At 49.2% G+C, this 14,941-nt stretch overlaps 1 protein-coding gene across 1 annotated transcript; it reads left to right on the top strand.

Annotated features, from left to right (window-relative positions):
* Positions 1-1,740: 1,740 nt before the first annotated feature.
* On the top strand, positions 1,741-9,956 carry LOC127691947 (CMRF35-like molecule 7). The gene is given in 7 exon segments (XM_052191852.1): positions 1,741-2,258; positions 2,499-2,825; positions 4,781-4,844; positions 6,555-6,679; positions 8,096-8,154; positions 9,709-9,904; positions 9,907-9,956. Coding segments are annotated over 7 exon segments (879 nt in total). The 5' UTR covers positions 1,741-2,200.
* The last annotated feature ends 4,985 nt before the right edge of the window (positions 9,957-14,941 follow it).

Raw genomic sequence — 14,941 nt, 5'->3', positions numbered from 1 at the left:
GAGTTTGCTCTATGTAGCCCAGAGCATGGGCTGTTGTCAGGAGGTGGGTGATGCCTGGAGGAGGTTATAGAGATGTGGGTGCAGAGCTGCACAGCATGGACCTTGGGAAGGCTGCCCCCAAAGGAGCTATGTGGACAGAGGGACCCGGGGACTGGCCCTGGTGATGGGTGTGTGGAGGTCTTCAGGGAAAGAGAAGGTAGGAGAGGGTGAGCATGATTCCCCCTCACACGTGTTTACACGGGGGTGGGGTTGTGTGGACCAGCAATGCCTGAGAGCCTTGCACTCTAATCCCTCCCCACGTGGGACCCCACAGTAGGGACACTAGAAGCAGAGGAGTGCTGTAGTCACCCATGTCCTCAGCTCCTGCAGCCTGCATGGCTTCTCGTTCTCAAACCCCAGCCAGTCCCCTCCCTCTTGCCTTTCTTTCTTGAGCTCCAGCAGAGCCAGAAGCAATGTAGAGTTAGGTCTGGGAGGGGGATAACCAGCAAGGGTTCCAGACAGGCCAGGGATGCTGCCTGCCTTGGAGAGGCAACCCTCTCCTAGCTAAAGGCTGTAGGACTGAACACACTGCACGGGGCTGGTCGTTTGTGTACAAGCAGCAGGTGAAGTGACCCTGTGGCCACAGCTGTGCACTCTCCCATAGAGTTTACACAGTGGCTGCAGAATGCATGCCTTGCTCTGCTGACTGGGAAGGATGCTGCCAGATCTGCCCTCAGCATCCTCAGACTTCCTGCTTCATGCCAGGAGTGGTGAGGAGTCACCTAGTTAGCCCTTCAGCTGCAGAATGTCACCTTGCCAATGCCCAACTTCCCCCCAGACACCTGACTTGCTAATTGACAGGTATCTAAAGGCTTGGCATCCCTTTGCCAACTTGACCAAAGTCTTTCCCACCTCTCAGGCCTCCTCAGGGTGCCCTGAGCTTCCTTAGTGCCTGTGCCACTGCCCACTCCTCTCTCCCATTCTTCCCCAGAGCCTCTCACAGGTCCTGTGCCAATCTGGATCAGGCTTCACTCCCTGGCATCCTACCTGAAACACTGCATTGCCTTTTAAAGGGATCCCCATTGTTACAGGTCAGTTTTTAAATTTTATTTTTATTTATTTGTTTATTGTGAGACAGGGCCTCCTGTAGCCCTGACTGAACTTGCTCTGTAGCCAAGGTTAAACTTGACCTTCCCCATCCTCCTGCCTCTGCCTCCCAAGTTCTAGGGTGATAGTCAGGCACCATCATGCCTGGTTTTCTCCTTACCTATCTGATAACTGCGAACGGCCTGTAGCTATTGATATTTCATAGCTCATGGAATGAAAGGTAGATTTACTTACTTCACATTTTTCCCTATGTGGAATTGAGTGCACAACTGTTGGGAACTGGGGTCTCCCCTTCCAGCCTGTGGGTCATGGTTCTCAAACTCAGGTTCTCAGTCTTGGCAGCAAGTGTCCTTACCTGCTGAAGCATCTTGCTGTCCTGTGACAGCTATTTTAATAATGTGTTTGATGAATACATCAAATTCTCAGCAGTGAGTGTGGTACATTGGGAAGCTGGGTGTGTGTGGGTAACACGGCACTGGGGCTCCCGTTTCCCTTCCCTCATTCTGAAGTCTTCCTTCATGCCCAGATTTCCCATCCCCCACCCCGACCAGGCTCCTGCCTGCTCCCCCCCCCCCCTGCTCTTCTGTTCCTGAGAATAATGTCCATCTCCTTTCCTCTCATGGCTTCTCCTCCACATGGGACAGGTGCGCTGGTGGGAAGGGTCTGACCAGAGGGTGAGCTGGGCTTGGAGTTCTAGCCAGGTCTTCAAAGACCCTCTAATTCTGTCACCTACCTTCAATCAGTACATCTTGGGTGGAGAACAGAGGCTTTAAGCCAAAGAGGAAGTGGTAGGATAGGGGGAGGAGAAATGAGCATTCTCTTACTTCACTTTCCTCTGGGACTTTCTCAGACCTCAGCCCTGACCTTAGGAGGCAAGAGATCAGTCTCTGAGAGCCTTTACCTAGTTCAGTGCAGGGCCTAGACTCACAGCCTGTAGCTGGAGGATCCACAGGACCACACAGGCCTGGCCTCTTGTCCACAGAGGTCTCTGCCTTCCTCAGCAGTTCCTGCAGGACTGGCTGTGGTGTCTCCTGAGTCCTGCCCAGGACTGCTCTCCTCTCTTCAGAGCACCCCTCCTTTCTTGCTCCCCATCCCAGCTCAGGAGGACTGACTGATGGCCTGGGAGGCCACATACCTGCTCTACCCAGGGCTGCTGCTGCTCCTGGCCTCAGGTGAGGATGGGGGACAAGGACAGAGGGAGGAGTCAGGCTGAGGAGAGGGCAGGGGGCAGGAGGTGTACACAATGGGGCTCTGTGCTTGGGAAAGCAGAATACATGGGGGCCTGTGACCAGCTGCTGGCTGAAAGCAAATTCTGAGCATGGACACAAAGAGGGTCTCTCCCTGAGAAGTGAACCCATTTCCTCCTGCTGCTGCAGGGGACGGGCTCTCTGACTTAAAGTGTGTCTTCCCAGGCTCCTGGGCACAGGACCCAGAGATACTTCGAACACTGGAAGGCAAGACTGTTTCTGTGGACTGCTCATATGATCCCAGCTACATCTCCAGTGAGAAGATCTGGTGTAAGAAAGTATCAGAAAAGTTTTGTCAACCCCCAGTGCGGCGTGACCACACAGGTGCCGAGAAGCTAAGATTCTCCATCCAGCAATCTCCTTGGTTCAGCTTCTTCACTGTCACCATGACTGAGCTCAAGATGCGTGACTCAGGGACCTATTACTGTGGGATCCTTGGAAATTTCGGCAAAGTCATTATTCTCAGGACTCTCCGCCTGGAGGTGTCAGCAGGTGAGCTTCTCCCTTCTATGTGGCTCTCAGCCTTCCTGAGTCACAAGAATCCAGAGTTGGAGAGGACTCAAGAAACTGCTTCCTCTAGTAGAGAGGTTTTCAACCTGTGGGTCGAGAGCCCTACAGGGGTCTCATATCAGATATTTATATTATGATTCATCATAGTAGCAAAATTACACTTACAGAGTAGCAACAAAATAATTTTGTGATTAGGGGTCACCTCAGCATGAGGAACTCAGTGTCACAGCATTAAGGAAGGTTGAAAACCACTGCTCTAGTAGCTGAAAACTGGAGCAGAGAAGAATGGCCCCTCCCCCAAGGCCACCAGCTGGTTAAAGCCAGGGCCCAGCTGAGACCCCAGGCTTGCTGGCTGGTTCTTAGTGGTGTCTCTGCATACTTCTGCTGCATTGCTGCTAGCAGAAATCTGTTTCTTTGGATGGATCTTAAAGCTCCTTCAAGCATTCACAACCTTCCGTTCCTGAACATCCCTTGCCTGTAATCCCATCAGCAACCTTCTCTCGGGGTCGTGGAGAGATCTCATAGCCAGTGGGAGGGGCACTGAGAGATGTGGACCCAGAGGAGACAAAGTGAGGATGACTTGAGGCTTAGTCGGGGAGACTGGGAGATGTGAGTTCTCTTTCAGCTTCTGCCCTTGACAAGTGAGAGCCTTCGAGCGCTCTGAGAGCGGTCCAGAGGCTACTGCTGCTGATCTTGAGTCTCCCGTGTATGTCATGCTGAAGACTGCAGTGGCTCAAGGCTTTCTGCATTCGAGCTTGATGTTTATATGTTCACAGCCCCAGTGCAGGGCTTTCGCTGCGGAGTCAGCGCATGCCCCGAGCTTAGGTGCCTGAAAGCTGTTTTTCTGAAAGTTTGGCCCAGGCACATCTCATGTAGAGGAGGCAGTAGGTGTTGCCCTTTCTACATGTTCAAACATGATAGACACAGGACTGGGGAGATGATCCAGAAAGAAAATGCTCGCCACGTGCAGTGATGGATTTTAGTTGTCAAAGTGTCGGAAACTAGAAGGATCAGGGAGGCAAGCCTCTCAGCACAGCTGTGAAAGATTATCTTGTTGACAGTAATGCAGCAAGTATCTGAGAAACTGCACAAGTCTGAGGACACTAGCTCAGTTCCCCCAAAGGCATATTAAAGAAAAGGCTGGTCATGGAGGCTCAAGCGTGTAATCCCAGCGCAGGATGATCCCTGAGGCTCACTGGCAAGGTCCAGGCTTGTGAGAAACCTGGTCTCAAAAATAATTAAAAAAAATAATAAAGTGGATTACACCTGAGTCAAGACAGCTAAAATCATCCTTTAGCTTCCACAGGCACGCATACACACGCACACATGTGCACCTGCACACACACAAACATGCAGGCACATGTATATAAAGACACATTTTGCAAAAGAACAACGGGGTGGGGGGCTGGGGGGTGTCCGGGGGCTGGTCAGATGGGTCAGTGGTTAAGGATGCTTGCTAAGGATACTTGCTGCTCTGACAGAGGACCTGAGTTTGGTTCCCAGGATCCTTGTCAGGTAGGGCACTGCAGCCTGTAATTCTAGCTCCAGGCATCTGGTCTCCATGGGGACTGCACTCATCTGCACATATCACAGCTGCCACATACATGTAACTAAAAATACTAAAAATCCTAAGATGAAAGAACACAGGAAACAGAAGAGGCCCTGAGGTCTCATTTGAAGTAACATGTACTGTGCTTTCTCTTGGGGGTAACTCCTGCCCCATTCACAACACAGCATTGCCTTTCTGTGCAGGGAGAGTGGACAGTGCTACTCTGAATCCTTGTTTGTGGGCTCCAGGGTCATGAATGTGTTCCTTCTCTTCCAGAGCTGGAGAGTGGGGGGTGGGGAGGTGAAAAGACAGATGCCGTACTCACTGTGGTCTCTTACTGCGACAACGACAGCTCCAGCTCCAGCTCCAACTACAGCTACAGCTACAGCCCCACACACAACCACCCAGATGGCAACAGCCCTGGCCTCTACCCACAGCCCTGTCACTGACAGGTACTATAGGCTCCCTGGCCTGTTCCCTGTTCTCCCATTCTCCTAACTATAGTTCTCCAACTGTCACTCCAGTAGATGTCAGCTCTCACAGGATGGATGGAGTCAGATGATCACTTCTGATCATTTTATATAGACTCAGTTTTCTCATCTATGAAATGAAGTCACAATAATATTTTCACATTTGTCTGTCTTGCTCGCTTTATCTCTATCATCTATTATCTATTATCTATTTATTATCTATCTATTATCCAATCCATTATCTATCTGTTATCTATCTATCTATGTATCTATCTATTATCTATCTATCTATCTATCTATGTATCTATGTATCTATCTATCTATCATCTGTCTGTCTGTCTATCTACCTATCTTCTACTTATCTTCTATGATGCGGGTTAAACCTGAGACCTCACCGTTTTTGGGGCAGGAGTTTTATGGCTGCACTGCACTCTCATCTTTCTGCTTTTGACTCTGAGGCTGAGATCTCACTAAGTAACCCAAGCTGGCCTTTAATTCACTCTACCACAAAACTTGACCTGAGCTTTCGGTCCTCCCGCTCCAGCCTCCTGTATCTGGGAAGTGATGGGCCTGTGCCTCTAGCCCAGGCTCTTGCTGTTTGCAGCTGGCTAATTTGTTGTCACAGGAGGCTGTTCTGCACCTTTTAAGATATTTAGCCGTATCTCTGGCCTTGAATGGCCAATGGCACAAGGGTCTTTCTGAACATACATGTGGCCATTAAAAATGTCACCAGACACCACTAGATGTGCCTTGAAGGACACAGCTATCCTCCATTCAGTACCACTGTCTTCTGGAGTGCAGTGAGGGTGGACTGGGGTGTGGATGACAGGGATCCCACCTTGCTTACTCTTGTGTAAGGAGCCATGTGACTACATTGCTGTCTTCACCTCTGCCCTTCTTCTAGACCTGTCTTGTCCTTCAGTGTGAGCAGGGCTATGGTCAGGAAGCTGTGTTGAGTCTGGAGAATGGGCACTACCTGCTGTTCTTCCCTTCACGGCCTGGAATCTTTCTCTGCTTGCTGACGGGCTTCCAGGCCCTGGGCCCTTGGCCTCTGCCACTGACTTCTCTCCGAACTCAGCCTCCATGAAGACAGTGGGCCCTACGCTCCTGTAGACCCACTCCTTGCCTAAATAGATTAACCTGGAAGTGAGTTGATCGGCGCTGTCCTTGGACACACCTCCTTTTTCTCTATGGCCTTGCCATTCAGACCCCTTCCCTAGTGGCTGCTACAAGACAACCAGATGGGGAAGGTGTTGTCTACCTCCAGGTCCTTCTTTAAACCCAAAGTAGGACATATTGAAATGCACTTAGCTGGCAGAGCTGTCAGGTCCCTGGCTCTCCTGAGAGCTGACTTTCTCACAGAGAAGAGTTGAGGTAAAGCTGCAGGATGAGGACAGGGGCCCCTGAAAGAAGGAGGCTGGAGCAAGCAAGTTCGGAGTCCCTAAGGAAGCTAAGTGACAGAAACAGTGGCTTGTGACATTATCAGATTTACCCTAATCTGGAGACTGAAGGACTTATGAGGCAGGTCCACTGTGTATGGAAGTGGTCCCTTGCCCAACTAAGCAGGGGACCTCAAAAGAAGCAGGTTGAGGGAGAATCTGTGGGAACTACAGCCCTGGGGAAGGAAGGGTTTTTTGGCAGGAGGTGCATTGGGCTCTGACTCTCCTTACCTGGCTAATCCTTGTTCCAAAGCTCTCCGGATAACCCGATGTGGAAGGTCCTCATTGCCGGGGTGGTTGTGGCTATTCTGCTACTGCTCGGACTTACCATCCTTGTGTTCCTGTACCTGAGGAAAGCTCGGGGGAAGGCCCAGAACGGTGAGCCCATCCTGTTTGTTTTGCCAACAAGGAAACTGACCTGAAAGGCAAGGTGTACAAGCAGCTTCCTTGCCCATTACAAGGTGGCAGGCCAGGGGTCAGGGGGTGAGGGCAGCATGGGGATGATAACATACCAGTCCCACTCAGCCTTCAGGTCAGGTTACCACAGGCACCTCAACTCCCCATCCATTTGCTTATGACAAGGTGTGCTAGGATTTTGGCTCATATGCTTTTCCCATCTTAATTTTTTATTGTTTTATTTTTGTGGGTATGGAGGTTTGGCTTGCACATATTTCACGTGTGTGCTTGGTGCTTATCAGATCCCCTGAAACAAGAGTTACAGAGAGTTGTGAGCCACCTCGTGAGTGTTGAGAATCGAACCTGGATTATCTTGAAGAACAATAAGCACTCTTAACTACTGCTCCAGCTCTCCAGTCCCCACTTTTTTCAACTTTATGATTAGCAACTTGTTAATAAGTTCATATGAAGAACTTTCTGGTTAATGATATTGAAATGCATGTTGCTATCATCTTTAAATTTTGTTTTTCTCAATATGAAGAAAGTACAGAGAAGTATGTAGGTCAAAAATACAAGGTAGCAAATATATACAATGAATGGCTCAAAGGGCATAATGTACAGCATGAGGATCATGAGTAAGAGTAGTAGGTCAGTAGGTCAGTAGGTCATACTCTATGTTTTTGCCAAGTTTGAAACTTGTAACTACTCTTGTCAGATAGTTCTGCAGACAACAAGATTAAAATGTGTGAGCGGATCAGAACTCCTGGAGCTTGTGAACATTATTCTTTTCAAGCTCAAAAAAGAAAAATCCTTAGTGAGGAGAAAATTTTGAAATTCTATGTGCATACTTTCTAAATGTTATGCAATCAGTTTAGTGGGTTGCTGTTGACTTTTCTTAGAAGACAAACTGGGAACAGCAAAGCGCTGGACTCTGAACACATAGTCTCACTCAGTGTGCCTCTCGGAGTGCATTCGAGTGTGTATCCAAAATCGAGTGTGGGAGGGTGTGTTCACAGGGAATGCTGTGCATCACACTGAGGCCCCAGGACACAAGAATCCTGAAATCCAACCTCTTACTTCCTGTAAGCCCACAGATGAACAGATTACAGTTAAATCTGATGTTTAAATCTGGAGTCTACAAGGAGTGCCCTGAAACTGATCAGAAAGTTGAGCGGGATTGTACAGATTAAACACCGGTGGCCAGGCTCTCTGGCTTCTTAGAGTCCCTGGACGCTACTCAGTGCCAGGTCTTGGGAGTTCCTTAGACAGAATCTGTCCTTGGGCCAGGCACTTGGCTGTCTTCCTTTGGGGTCCCTTTGCCCAGCCTATGGTTGCCATGGGAAGGGGTAAGTTGGTACATGGGAAGTCCTTTCACTAACCTTGCTGGTTTCCTCACAGTTCAGGATAAGTGTCAACCTATCTATGAAGACTTTTCAGGCCAGAAGGAGGAGACCACTGTAAGTAAAAATGATTCTTCCCCAGGGCTTAGGGGACCCTGGCTTTCTGGTGCACATCTGTCTTGTGAATTCCAGCCTGCATTGGGTTTCTCTCTGCTCTATGTGGTGAGATACACAGCTCATGAATTTGTGACTCATGACACATGTACTCGTGACCTGTGTATGTGCTTCCTTTTTATGTGTTTCTTCTCGTGTTCCCAGAACTCAAACGAGAGGGGGGGAAGGGAGAAAGGAGAGAGAGGAGAGACAGAGACAGAAAAAGACAGAGATGAGAGAGATGAAAGAGAAAGACACAGAGAGAGACAGAGATGAGAGAGAGACAGAGAAAGAGACAGAGAGACACAGTGAGAGACTGGAATGAGAGAGACAGAGAGACATAGAAAGACAGAGATCCTAGAAAGAGACAGAGAGAGGAGAGAGATTGGTAGAGCTGTTGGCTACCACACAGCGTTTCCTGTGTCTTAGATCTGCAGTCAGACTACAGAGTGGCTGCCATTGGCCCCATCAGCTCAGGAAAGCACACGAGGAACCATGGTTCTCTAGGTCCCCTGAGAACTAGGTGGTCTGGGTAACTCTATCTCGCCTACAGATGTGAAATCCACAGAATTAGGAGGCTCCAAGGTTAACCCAGCTGTCTGTGTAATGCTAGAACCACCATGAAACGCACACCCAACAAGTCCCAGTCTAACTCAGCCCTAGTCAAGCTTGAATGTGCATATGATTCCCCTAGAGAACTCATTAAAATGGTTCTTGAAGAGTAATCGGAGCAGCAAACACGCCTGGACTCCGAACACATAGTCTCATTCCGTGTTCACCTTGGAGTACATGCGAATGTGTATCCAGGGGCGAGTGTGGGAGGGTGTGTTCACAGGAAATGCTGGTAATCCAACCTTTATGAGACTGAGTCAGGGTGCTCTCCAATTTCAAGCCAGGGTGGGCAACTTAATGAGACCCAGTCTCAAAAACACAAGGCTGGGGTTGTAGCTCAATGTGCCACTCACAGGTACCACAAGACCCTAACTCCACCCTACCATATGCAAATCAGTGATTCCTTAGCCCCCACCCACCCACAGGTGGTCTTTGTTTTCAGGGACCCGGAGTGAGGCCTTATAGCAGTTTGGAACTGGAGCCTGGGGAGACCAGTGCTCCTTAGCTTAGTGTTAGGGAAGGCAGCTTTCCCAGTCGCCCCTTCCCAGAGGCTCTACAGGCCCAACGTCACATCCCAGATCATTTTAAAGAAAAGATTTATTTCTTTTGTCTGTATGAGTGTTTTGCTCACATGTATGTATGTGCACCAAGAGTCTGCAGTGCCTGAGGTGCCAAGAAAAGGGAGTCAAACCTCCCGGAGCTAGACACTCCCATATGGATGCCGGGAACTGAACCCAGGTCCGCAGCAAGAGTAGCCAATGCGTTTAGCCACCCAGAGATCTCTCCAGCCCATGTTCAACATCTTAAACTCTGTCTGGTGGTGTCCCTCCACCCAGTTCTGGTTCCACACAGGCCACTGACCACTCCAGCTCTTCTTTCAACGAACATGTTTTCTTTGATTTTCAGAGCTTCAATCAGCAGGTCCTCTCCAACGAGGACACTGGGAGCATCTGCTACGCCTCTCTCATCCACCTAAACCACGTGAGCCCTCAGGACGCCATCTACAGCAACACTCAGCCCTACCTGAAGCCCTCTCCTGACCCGCTTCTGTCTGTGGAATATGCTAGCATCTCTAGAAACAGACTTGGGTCTCCCAAGTCAGATGCCCAAGAGGTAGAGACCAGGAGCTGAGGGCTGAGCTCCCAGGGCAGTGAGCATGCAGTCACAAGGCTACGGTCCCCATGGAGGAACAACTTCCTACAGCTGAGATGGCCTCAGACAATGGACGACACACTTTCTCCAAGGAAGGTGACTGAAAGTACAATGGAGAAGGACTTTGGAGCCCTGTTCTCTCCCCTCTGGAGGCCTAGGACCAACGCTGCTAACACACAGTCTGTGAGGAAGAGAGCTGGCAGCGCCTCTGAGTGGCTCTAATCTTCCCTTGTGTGACCAACGCTTCCTTCCCCATGGGCTCTTGAAATCCAGGTGGGTTGTGCAAGTTCCTCAGGAACTGTAGGCAGATCTGCAAAGTTCTGGCCAACCCTCAGTCCCTCCCAAACCAGCCTAGTTCCTGTGTCTAAAACCATCCTACTCAGAGTACTCTGTGTGACCTTGCCTGGATGAATACTAAGATGTGGGCAGAGCCCATCCCTGGCCTGTCTTCTGAGGTATTTCCAATGATGGCAAAAGCAGGAGCTTCCTTATCATAGTCAGCCACATATCTCTGTCAGAATGCATCTGGGCTCCCCAGCCTTCTAGTCTAGAGGACTAGCATTTACTCTGCTGACTGTGCCTACCTGCACCATGTAGGACCACACACACCTCCCAGGATCGTAGCATGGAAGATGCCGTTCCATCCGGACAAGGACTGCTCATGCCTATGGGGGGGGGGGGGAGGGAGGCAGCTACAGAGAAGGAATGCGATGCCATGAGCATTAGTCTGTTCCTTAGGACTCTGCCTCACCCTGCCTGCCCCAAGTTCTCCTCCTGCGATGCAGATTTGCCTGGCAGAGGCAGGATGCTTCCTGCCTCCAGCTCACATCCAACTCAGTCTTGCCCCTGGCTTATCAGTCTCTGCTCACGGTTTCAGTTGGCCTGTGGTCCTTCGCGGCTCCTAACAGCACCTTTGCTCTTGGGCCCTCCGTGTTCAGTCTACACTGTCTCCCGGAAGCCCACTTTTGATCGTATGCTCCTTGAATTGCTCTTCTTGTCTACGGCTCGTCCTGAAGGTTAGGCTTCTCATGAGCTGTCAAAACCCAAAAGGGCTTCTCAGACTGGAGCTCCTGGAGCCCACCGACCTGTATTCACTGGACCAGTATCGATAGATACTTAGGACGCCCAGGAACTACACTCAAACTTGAGGACAAGCGAGATTGATTCTAGGATGTAGTTGGGAACACTTATAATGTGTCCCTTGCCTCTATATGGATGAAGAGCCCAAACGTGCCTATTTACATGCCTCCCTCCATTTTACAGATGGAGGCATACTGAAGCACAGGGAGACTGGGTCTCACAGCTAATAAATGGTAGATTGCAGATGATGGGTTTTTTTTTTTCCCATTGCACTTCTGGTTCCTGCCGCCTCAAGGATCTCCTTGTGTGTGTGCTGGGGGAGACATCTGAAGGAACAATGGAAGTCAGGGCCTGATAGGACAGGGGAGTGGGACCTGAGGGGAACAGGATCTGAGTAACAGAGGCCTCAGGATACAACAGAGGACAGCAGTGAAGCTTGCACTGCTGAGATGTTTGAGTGAGCAATTCCTAACTTGACAGTGGCTCCAGACTGAGCTGGTTCTACACATCTGCTACCACTGGTGGCTCCGAGGCCTTTCCAGAGTGTGTTCTCACCTCTTCTTACCTCAGGCCTCTGCAGCAAGCCTATCTCAGGGGTGTTTGAGGAGAAAAGAGGCGTCTCATTTCCTGTTGCTGTGATAAAGTGCCATGAGCAAAGGAACTTACACAAGCAAGGCGTGAGTTGAACTCACAGTCAGCGCTACATTCCACAAGGGTTGGGAAATCCTGGTGACAGGCGCTGGAGGCAGGCCACCATGTCACATCTACAGTCAGTCAGCAGGCAGCGGTGATCGTTGGCGTTCAGCTTTCTATCTCCATTTATTTATTTATTTATTTATTTATTTATTTATTTATTTATTTATTTATTTATTTATGTGCGTGTGTGTGTGTGTGTGTGTGCGTGTGCGTGTGCGTGTGCGTGTGTGTGTGTGTGTGTGTGTGTGTGTATACAGGTGCCACATGCATACAGGCTACCAAAGAGACCAGAAGAGGGTATCAGATTCCCGAGAGTTTCAGGTGGTCCTGAGCCTATCCGATGGCCTTCAACCTGGGTGCTGGACAGTAAGCTTGATTTCTCTGGGAAAGCATATACCACCCTCAATCTCTGAACACCTTAATCTCAGCAGTCCCCTCTCCTTAATTTTTGTTTTAAATGGTGCTTTGAAATTTTCAAGCATTTATAGTGCTTCCTATTTTTTTTTAACCTTAGAGTCCAGGACCCAAACCCAGGGAATGATTTGCCTACCTTCAGGGTGGTGTAAGACCCCCCCAAAACCGAGGGTGCCCCAGCACCCCACGCCTGGGAAGGCGACACCCAAATCACTCGAGAGAAACAGTCTCGATGCAATAACATGAGGATTTCTTTATTCCAGAATTCTGGGTTCCACAGCCATACACCGCGCAGGGGTAGAGGACTGTGGACCATGAGTGCAGAACTGCAACAGCTTTTATAAGTTTACAACAAAGCCTGCGAATCATAAATCAATCATTCCTTAGCATCGAGAGCCCGCAAATCACAAACCAATCATTCCTTAACTTGGAGAGCCGAGAAATGCGAGCCAATCGATTTGTACCACTCCATAGTTTTTAGGCCAATCAGTTTAAATTATCAGAGCCTGCGCTCAGTGAACCAATTAGTTTCCTATTTTCTTGGAGTCTATAGCTGCGTGAACTCCTGCACAGGGGTAATGGTGTAAGCAATTTACAGAAGCAAGATAAGCTTAGCCCATTTCCAGTTACCTTGTGGGACCAAGATCACATATTCAAGGCCTTTTTGCCTAGCTCTGAATAAAGGGTGGGTTCTGGAATGTGAAGAGTTTGGGGCTCCTTATAAAGCTGAGTTAGGCTGTATTTTCTATTCTTTCAGTGGGTCTTCCCACTTCCATTAACCTGAGCTAGATAATCGCTCACAGGCAGGCCTGGCCAGAGGCTTGCCGCCTTGGTGATTCTAGATCTTGTATTCGCCATCCCAGAGAGAAGAGACTTAACCTTTTGAGCTCCAAGAGGTTTTAGGCCCATTTACTTACACATGTTTCTGAGCGGTCCCTGAGGGTCACCCTTCACTTTCCCTCCCTCTTGTTCAGGGAACCCCGGGTGGCAGCTAGAGATTGATTTCATTCATCACTTCCCCTTTTTGCCTCAGAGGTGTCTCAGGTCCTGACAGTGAGATACTCCCTTGTCTATTCCATGACAATAACAACAAAATAAAAACAACACCAAAGGTTGGAGTGGCAGTGCCTGCCTTTGATCCCAGCACCCAGAGGCAGAGGAAGGATCACCGAGGGTTCAAGGCCAGCTCCTCTTTAACCAAGTCTAGGAGGGCTACAGAGTTAGACCTCATCTCAAGACATCAGTGAAAACAAAGCCATAGCTAAAGATGAATTGGGAGAACAGGCTATGGGGAGATGAGATGGCCTTACCCTGCCAGAAGCCAAACTGTTAATGTTTACCGCTGTATTTGGAATGGAAAACTGGCCAAGGCTACGGAGCTAAGAACAGACTGAGGCATGTTGAGCTGTGTGGGAGGTGTGGGGTTTGACGGAGCAGACATTCCCAGTCAGGGGAAGGGCTGACGCAGCCATCTCTCCCATATGGGGAAAAATTCAAATTAGATTCCTACCTTGTGTTATACACAGAAATACATTCCAGATGGAGCAGCAGCTAAATATGAAGAGCTGAACAATAAAACCTTTAGAAAAAAATCATTATTTATATGAGCAGGGCATAGTGGCATACACCTTTAATGCCAGTACTTGGGAGGCAGAGGCAGGTGGACCTCTATGAGTTTGAGGCCAGCCTGATCTACATAGAGCTCCAGGATAGCCAGGACTACATGGTGAGAACCAGTCAAAAAAGATAGATAGATAGATAGATAGATAGATAGATAGATAGATAGGCAGATAGATAGATAGGTTTTTTTTTTTAAGTGTATATGACTTCAGGGTAGCAGATTTCTTACAGGTCAGCAAAGGCATAAACTGTAAGTGGTTTTTAAAAAGTCACATATTTGAATATTTGACTGGATTAAAATTGAAGACTTTGGCATGAAGGAGATTCCAGAACAGCTATAGGATGAGTGGCATAAACAAAGACGGGGCCCACGGTGCACATAGCTGGGCGGAGACCACTAGCCCAAGCTAACAGACATGGCTTCCAAATTCATAGAGAGGGGCTAAGATGGCTAAGGGCAGGCCAGACCACCTGAGTTTACTCTGGAGATCTTCAGCAAGGTGGATGGAGAAAACTGACTCCACAGTTGGCCTCTCCCTTCTGCACATGTGCCTAGGCATCACCTCCCCACCCCCACCCCCACCCTACCCCAACCCTCCTCACTGATAGGTTATTTCTCCACCGGTGAAATGAGCCAATTCCAGACAGATTACACTATATTAAAGGCAGGTTTATTGAGAAACTGCTCTCGGGCAAGTTCACTGACCCCAAGGACCGAGGCCAGTAAAGTCACCATGGTGGTGGTGTGGGTTTGGAGAAAGAAAGGGAGAGAAGGAGAAGAGAGATGGAGAGCCCAAAATGCCTGGATTATACATGAAAGAGCCTCTGAGGGAAGGGGACCCCAACCACTGAGCTGGAAAATTCAGGGTTAGAGGCAGGGTGTGACAAATCAGGACTGAGGGATCCTGAGAGAACTGGAGGCCAGGTCTGCTTTGATATATAAAATATGCACCTCAGTCCCTCATCCCAGGTTTGAAACCAAACATTCACTAACAATCAGGGACCAGGTAAGATGTTACAGCACATAAAGTACCTGCTGCTATTCCTGACAGCCTGAGCTTGACCCAAAAATCTCATCTCGTGCAAGGAGAGAACAGACTCCCATAGGTCCTCTTCTGACCTCAGCATGCCTCCTCGTAATAAAATCATGTACTTGTCATTGAACAACAACAACAAC

The sequence above is a fragment of the Apodemus sylvaticus genome, chromosome 9, assembly GCF_947179515.1.
Source record: "Apodemus sylvaticus chromosome 9, mApoSyl1.1, whole genome shotgun sequence".
NCBI lineage: Eukaryota > Metazoa > Chordata > Mammalia > Rodentia > Muridae > Apodemus > Apodemus sylvaticus.
Note: the sequence above shows the minus strand (reverse complement) of the source record. Positions and strands in the feature narration are given on the sequence as shown.